Here is a 9,753-nt window from a genome sequence, read left to right on the forward strand (position 1 = left end):
CCCCCACCCCTTCATCTTTCCATGACCGGTCAGACGTGGGCCCTACGTATATCCACCTTGAGAAAGGCTTCACTAATCATAACCAACAATCTAAGAGGCTGTAAATATGATCAATGTTAAGTTTATCACACAAAAAAACCTTTCTTACAAGCTGAACAATTCAGTTGTGAAATGGTTACGATATAAAGACGATGAAGCATGATACATTTCCTGTGTAGTCTGAATTTATAGTTTTGCTTCTTTGTATGGGGGTTATGAGGTGTTTAAAGCAGGTAGGATTTCCCCTCTTTCTAAGCGGATTAAGCTGCTGTGATGAGGTATTTTTATTTTTTATTTTTTTCTATCATGCCCTGAAGGTTATATACAAGTTCCCAGAAAACAGTTGGCCTTTCTTGGGCTCCATTGGGTCGGGATGATATTTGGGAGTTTATCAACAGCATTAAAACGGTATTAAAAATAAAAACAACACAGATTCGGAGCTGTTCAGTCCCCCGAGCAAAACACCGAATTGAAGACAAAACATTCCTCGATGCAAAACCGTGTAGAGGCCAAGGCGACAGATTTCCGCCAGGCGCTCCAAAGCACCGATGCACGCAAATATAAACACGACCTATGAATGCTATAGGTGCCATTTACTGACCCCGTAAAACCGACGAGGATGGGCAGTAAATCTCACACGGGGGAGTTCATAAAATTTAACATTGAATGTTTAGGTGCAATCAACTCGCACGATTCCCAGCTCAGTACTCGCGTGGTCTCTATGCCTGTGTGGGTTTTTGTGGGGTTACTGACGGTTTCTACACATCATCGTAAAATATGAAAGGCGCACTGGACGCATTTATAGACCTTTCACACTCTATAAATATGCAGATTGCTAATCACTTGTTGGAGAATTTGAATTGTTGGTACAGACGTTACAACCGACACGGACTGAGGACTAAAATGGTACAGGTAGCCCTTTCTTTACTGGACATATTATTATTATCATTATTATTATTATCATTATTATTGTTATTATTATTATTGATGCAGCGGTTTATGCTTTTGCTGATTTTGTTATCGATGTGTTGTTTTGTTGCCATTTATTTATTGCACTGATTTTATGTTACAGATGCAACTGTTTAAAAACTGCTAATAAAGGAGTCTCTGGCTGAATGTGATTTTCGGCTCTTTATTAATTGTGGATTTTTTAAATACTTTTTTTAATAAAGTGTCTCAGTCTGGTTTGAATTTACAGCTTGAAAAGCAGAGGCAGCAAATATAAAAAACACACAGATTATGCATTATTATGTATTATGCTTAATTACGTTTTTGTAAAAGGCTATGAACATGTACTGCATGTATATTGCAGATATGATTTTGCGTTTTTAGAATTGAGCACACAACTACCACCCACAAAACAGCCGTATTAACTCATGAATCCACAGACAATGAAAGAAGCTACAAAAAAACCCGAGTAAATAACAAAAGCATAATCTTTTTTTCTGAAGTGAAAAAAAGATTACTATATTTGCACAGATTGTTTGGCCAGCACAACAACCAGCTGGCTGCATTCCGGATTGCTGTTCTGTGGCCTATTACACAAAATGTGGTTGGTGGCCATATCTGTCATTTTGTCATCGATAGGTTACTCTTCACTCTTCAGCCAAGCCACAGAGCTGTAAAAAAGCTCTTCAACGCAGACACACTCCTCAAAACGTGGACATACAGCGTCATCTAGTGTCGAAATGTGTCATTAAACCTGAATAACTCCACCAATCAGCGACAACTGCTATGTGGCCAGAAAGGGTTGAATGTATAGAGGATGTGTGCACCCTGTATTTTTCTTTAAATAAAGTTAAAGCAGTTAATTACTGTGGAATCTATAAAACACGTGCCTTCTGTCTTCGTCTTGCTTGTCTGTAGACTTGAAATAGTTGCTGTGCTGTCGTTTCCTGTCGTGGCAGCTGATCACTTTTATACAAGAGATAATAGCGCTCTGCAGCACTCACATTTATGCACAATGGTTATTGACTTTTCCCATCTAATTGTAGACTAATAGACGACTCATATGATGAAGTGCAGGGGGTTTTGCGGCTGGCCCAGTCAGGCAAAAGTCCCCAGAACAGTGCGCATGCTTCTCCTTTGAACGAGTCCACCACCAGCGTCCATTAAAACCATAAAGTAATTTAGCCCAGACGTCTAGCCAGTTAGTCGAGTTTGCTTTGTTGGTCTGCATTTGAGACAAACAGCCGAGCTCCAACAGGGGCTGTAAAACTGGCATTTTTGTCCAAGCAGAGCGGAAATGCACTGGATTGGGCTTTGAAATTACAGCATCCTGCCCGTATTGTTTGCCACCACAAAAAGGCAATTTAGGTCTATCCCAGGAAACAAATGCGAGACATGGGAAACTGTCTCTCGCTTAAAACGAAACTTTTCAAATCTGGTCTCAGATTTTCTGATCGCCAATGAGCCTGGCAATGCAATTAACATTTAGTTAGAAATTGTGTTTAATTGGTGGTTAATGGGTTTTTTAGTACTCTTTCGGAAACTGCACAAATGTGGTTGATGGGCTACTTTCAACTCATATAGGGCATTGACCTAATAAAGAAATAAATATGGTAAAAACCTCGTGCATTCATCTCTGTCCCTATAAGAATATTATATGAACAATTTAAAAAGGATCGCCTATTTTAAGCCAGCATTTAAAATGTTTTGGTACATTTTAAAACCTTAAAGAGACGTGCTTTTGGGAGAAATTTATATAAAAAATTACTATGTATTTTGTTATTGATATAAAACATAATCAATTCTGCGTTGAGAGTTTTTTTCAGGTCTACTTACTCTCCTAAATGGATAACGTATAAAACGGCATGAATGTGAATGTTTGCGACTAAGAAGCTGTAATTAAGACACAAGTGCAAAGAGATGCCAAGCAAAATTAAAACAATGTTGTCCCAGTAAAGCCTTAAATAGGCTACGCCAAACTTTCTATTTCGCCATTATTTGTAATAGCAGAGCTCATTTAGGCCTTTAATGTAATGGGGGCACACTCAGCGGCCAAAACAGTGCGTACTAAAAAATGTGAAGGAACTTTTATTAATAAATCAACCGTCTTTTGCGTTTGTAGTTTTGGTTGGGTCCGTTTTCCTGTTGTTTTGAATTTCAGAAATTTTTGTATCCATTTACTTATTTTCTAGTACGGGGTAATACTGCTTTGGAATCCCCTGTACAGCCGTGTAGTCTGCTAAATGCGATCGCAAATACACAGTCTGCAAAGCCACAATAAACACAGAAAACAAGAGCTTGGGATTATGGTTATATTTGCAGAGGTCTATATCTACACTCTATAATTAAACTCGTAGGCTACAGTCAAAAAAAGGAGAAAGAAAATGTGCACAAATACAGCTACAACTATCACAAAAATACAAGACAGACATGTCGACCGCAGATGTTGCTGTACAAAATACTACACCTGCACAACAGCGTACAAAGAAAATAAACATGAAAGAAAACATTCACAGCATAAATTATGGTTTTTGTGAAATTCAAAGGAATTCAAGTATTCTCTTTCTCCGGACAGTTTAAGCGTATCCAAACTGCGCTTCTTTAATTTCTTTTACAAAACCACATATCTCGAAGTGAAAGCAAAGTGTAATTCTCTCCTTAGAAGTTTTCCGTTTTCTTTTTTCTTTCTTTTTTCCTACTTAAACGCTCGACACATAAATGTACACTAAAAAATAATATTCGGCATCAAACAGTCTGGAAGTTAAGGTTAATACAAAAAAATCCAACAAAAGTGATAAATATAAGGAGGAGAGGGGCGCTTGTCGTGTGTTTTGGTACATCTGTGCTGTCCATTAGACTAGTGGTTATTGTTGGTTGTTGTGTCACTGTAGTCCACATTATTGGTCTTTGCTGTCGGTCTTTTCTTTGTTCATCTTCTTCATCTTCATTCTCCGGTTCTGAAACCAGATTTTGACCTGCCTCTCAGTCAGATTCAGCACTCTGGCGACCTCGTATCGGCGGTCTCTTGTAAGGTACATATTGAACAGAAACTCCTTTTCCAGTTCGAGAGTCTGGTACTTTGTGTAAGGACATCGCTTCTTCCTTGTGGAGCGGGCGTGTATCCAATTTGCCACAGGGTTATCTGCAAATACAAACAACAGCAATGATAAAGACAGAATAACAATATAAAGCTAAATTGTGAAACAGATGACATCAGCATTAACTGTTCGGCCTTTAAAAAAAATAAATTGAATGAGCCCCTGGATTTATAGGAAATCTGTGGACTCATCAGAAAGTGCAACAAACTGAAAACAGTGCCAAGGCACACACACGTTTGGGTGTACGTCGTTAAAGCTAAACTGCCAGTTAACATTTTAAGGAAAGATTCTCAGTCTTACACTTTCCAAGCCTCCACTGATTTGCTTCCTTGTCCCCTTAACTTGTGAGTAACACCGTCGTAAAATACTCAATGCGCTTATTCACTTTATTGGCCCATAAAATGGCCCGTGGTTCAAGCCTTTACAGGTCCGTGGTGAAAGTCCTCGAGTATGTCCCTACATTCCTCAAGTTGTCTGAAAAAAAGAGTCATGTGAATTTGTTTTGGACCCAGAGAAGAGAGCAGATAGTCATATGCATCCATACACATGTATGTAATCTCTTCACTATGTGAGAACCGTTTTTATTTCCTTTTATTCCATCTGGGGGTCAAACAGAGCCAGAATGTGGCTTTTCCACACAGGAAGGGCCCATCTAACAATACAGGACTTAAATTCGGCTTACAGGGTTTGCTGTGCCATCTTTAATAGCACGGGGTCAACATAAAGTCGTAACAATGCACCATATGACGAATATGGATTCTTAAGTGAGTTTAGGCCACCTTTAGAACACCTTGCATGTGTTTTAAGCTTATGCAACATCCTCCCAAATTCAACGTCTTCCTGTAGGTTTGAGTCCATGTTAACAACCCCGTCTGGTTTTATTGCCCCAATATTAGCCCAGAAGCATTTGTCTTTTAGAGTTCCTAAAGCTTGCTCCCTATAGCAAGGAGCGATTCAGAGCTGAGCTGAAAGGAAGAATGCAGCAGTTAATAATTTTACTTTTAAGCAGGTCGTTCAAATGGCTCTGAGCAAAAGCATATTTAAAGCTATCCCAAAAAAAACACCCACAGGGCTGTAAAAAGATCGTATAGGCGCTTGAACTTACTCGGATCTAGCTCCGGTTTCTCATCTTTATGTTTTCCTGAAGCCATGAGCTCCGACTCAGGAGAGGGGAGATTCTGCTGCGTCTTGTCTCGCGTGTCAGTGGATGAGCAGTACAGATAATCCGTGTAGGTCCGTCCGCTGGAGCCGAGACACTCGCCGGCTCTGTGTTCTTGAAATGCATCGGGCTTCAACCCGTAGTGCCTGTTGTTCCCCGGATAGCCATGGAAAGGCACGGCGCCTGATATCGGCTCCAGCCATGACCGCACATATCTCGAGTCTGTGCCTAAGTGAGGTTGGTGACTGTATGGATGGTAAACCACTGATGACTGGGAGTGTACAGGGGCCCAGGAGGTGGAGAAGACGGGTGGCTTGGGTGCGAAGCTGCAGGAAGGATAGTCAGCACACTCCGGTACTAGCGACGTCGGACGAGGACCGGCTGGGTGCGAACCGGGCGCCGAAAAACGAGTTGCAGTAAGGACATCGTCGTTTTCATGGTTGATCAAGGAGTCCACATAATAATTACTTATGGGACCCGTGGTCGACATGTCGAAGCTTCACCGACTCTTTTACATGCATCCGATTATTATATGGAGTGTATGTGTACTTTTTTTTATCTAGCCATAGAACAATCAAGGCAGGTAATTATTTCTCAACGCTTCCCGGGCTGCTATTGGCTGCCTCACCAACACGTGATTATATTTACCCCCACAAAAATTGTACAGTGGATCAATGCGCCACTTATCTTGGGATACCAGTACACATAAATCGGATTAAAGAATATAATCTTTTACTATTTTTTCTCGGAGGCACAGAGGCAATTCCAAAAACTATGTTCTTTCATGAAGAAAATACGCATTTGTAGTTCTAGTAGTGGATCTACCTCTAGTCGCACAACAGACCTGCGCACATTACGTCTAAGAGCAAGGCACTATTTGATGGTGTAATCAATCTTTGTCTGGCAAAATCTACCGTAGCGCCATGCTGTTGCAAGGGATAGTATTACAGCAAAGTGTTTACCGAATCGTTTACTCTTATATCTTTATCAAACCACGCTTTAAAGCACGTTTGATAAAGCGGAGGTGTTAGAGTTTCCTGCGGCATGAGGTTTATTTCTTAGGAGAAAAGCCTCCACGGTGGCTAGATATAGCTGGATTGGATACTGGAGAGACTGAATCAAAAATACGAGGATGTAGCATACGCCACTAATAAAGTTTGCACTGTTTTAACGAGGATACAGCAAACATTTCCTAAATGGGATCTGCAGAGATAGGAGAGGTGGGGATTCAGATTCTTGACAAGCAGCCCACTACGGCGCGCTATATTCGGCTAGTGACCGTTCATGTTTTTATGCCCATCAATAAATTTTAACGAGGACCATTTGATTGTTCATAAACGTGTCGTTAATAAGACTGCATCCGAGTTCCTCGCTCAACATTAAACCGGCACCACCACCACCACCACTATGAGTATCTGAAACAATTCATATGAAACAAGAAGGGCCGAAGACAGCAGAGCGGACTTTGGAAGCAGAAGAGGTAAAATGGTTCATTAAAAGGCTAACTGTGAAAGCTTTAATGACAGGGGTAATGTTACTGTTGTATCCAGTGGCATGAGTCTGCTGTTTTTGCCCTGCAATGCACATGGGTAGCGTGTCAGTTAGCAGGCAGTGAAACAAGAATTGATTCTTAAATAGAGATGCAGAGACACAGCAAATAGAAGAGGATCAACTATACGGTGATACAGGAGCAACTAAAGTAGCCACCGGCGTCATACAGAAGAAAATATAATGCATTTGCGGAGGGTGGATGAGGTAGATAATATAGATGATGAATTATTAATTCCTAAAAGCTGCACACGTTCCAATGTGTGTGTGTGTGTGTGTGTGTGTGTGTGTGTGTGTGTGTGTGTGTGTGTGTGTGTGTGTGTGTGCTTTTACCCACACTGTTATATTTTGCCCATATGTTGTATTTGGACTATTTAATCTGTTTTATGCAGTATTTATTCTTTTATGTGCAACTGCAGGTTTAATGTTTCAGATAATATCGTCTCTGCTGTGGACTAGTTGTTTATAAAAGGAATTGAACTGGCAAAAAAAAAAGGTTAACTGATTGCAACCTTTAAGACAAGAAATCCATTTTGGGACGTGCAAAGCTGACAGTTATGTGCAAACGAGAAAATATGTGGTGTGGAAGAACAAGTCACACTTCACTGTGGCAAACATTATCTCAAACTGGGCTAAAATACAGTTTCATGCACTGAAATATACGAAACAAGAGTTTAACAACAAAGAAAGAAAGAAAAAAGAGCGAAAAGAATGATTGTAATAAAATTATAATTACCCCAATTTGCAACATCTGTAGCTTTGGCGTTTAAAAACGAGCCTTTGTCAGCGCCAGGCTAAGGAATAAACGATGCCGGTAATTATCCTAGATCAGCTAGAGTCAAAATACAGTTTTACATTTGTTGATTAACCGACACGATATTCAACATTTTGGCTTCGTGGTGTAAAACAACGTGCATCAAATCATATACGCAGTAGGAAGTCCTACGTTTGTGCTCGCTGCTGAGTTCAGATTCAACCATGAAATTTAAAAGACCAGACGGCGGACCTTAACCCGGATAACTCCAAACGGTGTCCTGGTGTGTGCTGATGAATGCGCAGCTCTGAGCCTAGTTATTGTTCACCCGCAGGTTAATCGAAACAAAGAAATTTACCAAATGTGCCGATCAGTTCTTTTATTCATTTGTTTTCTGGAGGTTTAACATTTGCAGTCTGCTGATTTCAGATATTCCCAGTATAATGAAATAGTACTCAATGAGCAATTATTACAATCTGATCGTAAAGACGGATTCGAATATATCCTGTATCGATGTCTGCAACAATGCACTAATATCATTTTTATTGTTTTGAAGTGTGCTTTTGTTTCCGTGTGTGCGTGTGTGTATGTGTCATTAATGAGAAGTAACTTCTGTTCAATTATCTCCCATCATCCATTTCACTCTTGTATCCGTCTTATTTTGCAATAAATAAAAAGTATTTTTTATATAAACCATTTGTTGTTCGTCGTTTCTTTTTTCTTTTGATGAATGTCTGTCCTTAATCTCTATTCTTCCAGGGCACAACTACACTTACAGCTGAACCAGCTGATAATATACTGTCACAGAAAATCCCCTTTTGTTGCATGACCAAACACTGTCCTACTTTAGTTCCATAACATTTTATAGAGAAACACAACCTCGTGTAGCAGAAGTGACTGTTTTTGTTGAACACATGCACTCTAAAATCAACAAATCAAGAGTGAAACTTGACAAATCAAAAGTATAAGGCTAAAAGTTTAACTGGAGAAAAATACAGAACCGTCTGTTTGGCTTGTTTAAGGGATTTGTAGTCGTCTGTGGCACAGTTGGTTTTATATCTGAGGTTTCAAAAAATCTCATATTGGTCTAATAACGATTTGTAATCTATGCAATATATGACACTGTCTATTACAGCGAGTCTACGTTTTCATTTTACTACAGTCGTTTGTCCTTCTGACATGCAAAATAATTTATCCAAAAAACGGCTTCTTGAATCAATGATGACAATAGACTAACTAACTATAACTCCGCCAACATATGTACGTCAGATTCTGACATGTATCACTTACACACATTTCCCATGGACAAACATACACACAAATACAGGTGTTGTAGCAATTTTCAAAAAGCCTATTTGTGCCGCATGAACCAAAGCGTGTGTTTGCAGTGCACTGATGCTTCTTATTAATACGGACTCACAGGCATGTAATCAGTGTTTGCTCCGTCAAAATAATCTTCGCGCCCGCGTTTTTAATTCAGCAGCCACCTTTCACCGTAAAAATGATTGTAGATGAATACAGCAACATGCTTCTCGTGATAATATTAGAAGGGGAACTTCAGCTAAGATCATTAGTACACTTGCATGAAAATCGCCGTGTGTGCGGATTGCGAATTTCTCTGTAAGTGTATCTTTATAAACCCGCAAGGCTACTCAAGCTGATATTACACCCAATGCTTATTCAGATAAACTGACTCATCTTGATTGTCAAGTGAGTCAGAACTCTGCATCTGAGTCTGCTTTTATTAGCAAAACCGGTCCGGGGAAGATAATAAACATGGATACGAGGTGTGCGTTGGAACATGACTTTCTTTTATTAGACATGCCAGTGCCAGAATGGAAGCGCATTATTTTTCCTGTTTAGAGCAGAGATACTGAAAGTAATTATTCTGTCAAATGAATGGTAAGAGCAAGATAACTACTGCAAAATTGACAAGACATCACAAGTTCTAACTCACACGCGCGCGCACACACACACACACAAATACGAAATAAACGCGTCTCATTTCCCTTTTCCTAAATTAGTTAGTCACGTTCAAATACGACATCTAGACTATGTTATCTGTTTAAACTACACATAAAGATAATTCAAAGAAACGTTAACACAATGTGTTCATAACGCCCCAAACGCTGAATATTAAGGACCACAGAGTTGTACTATGATCTACTGAAAGGCCAAAAACTACAATAACAAAATATATATCTGTA

General features: G+C 39.7%; 1 protein-coding gene across 1 annotated transcript; it reads right to left on the reverse strand.

The window, feature by feature from the left end:
* Positions 1–3,291: 3,291 nt before the first annotated feature.
* hoxc9a (homeobox C9a) lies at positions 3,292–5,832 on the reverse strand. Its single transcript, XM_005732556.1, has 2 exons — positions 5,191–5,832; positions 3,292–4,129 (listed from the first exon to the last, which is right to left on the reverse strand). Exons 1-2 carry the CDS (start codon positions 5,732–5,734, stop codon positions 3,885–3,887), a joined length of 789 nt encoding a protein of 262 aa, XP_005732613.1. The 5' UTR covers positions 5,735–5,832; the 3' UTR covers positions 3,292–3,884.
* Between the last annotated feature and the right edge of the window lie 3,921 nt (positions 5,833–9,753).

The sequence above is a fragment of the Pundamilia nyererei genome, unplaced genomic scaffold, assembly GCF_000239375.1.
Source record: "Pundamilia nyererei isolate P.nyererei 1_Seehausen unplaced genomic scaffold, PunNye1.0 scaffold00047, whole genome shotgun sequence".
Classification (NCBI taxonomy): Eukaryota; Metazoa; Chordata; class Actinopteri; order Cichliformes; family Cichlidae; genus Pundamilia; species Pundamilia nyererei.

Coding starts and splice junctions, on each gene's coding strand:
- hoxc9a (XM_005732556.1), bottom strand. CDS start 5,734: ATGTCGACCACGGGTCCCATAAGTAATTATTATGTGGACTCCTTGATC. Junction 4,130..5,190: donor GAAACCGGAGCTAGATCCGA/GTAAGTTCAAGC, acceptor TTGTATTTGCAG/ATAACCCTGTGGCAAATTGG.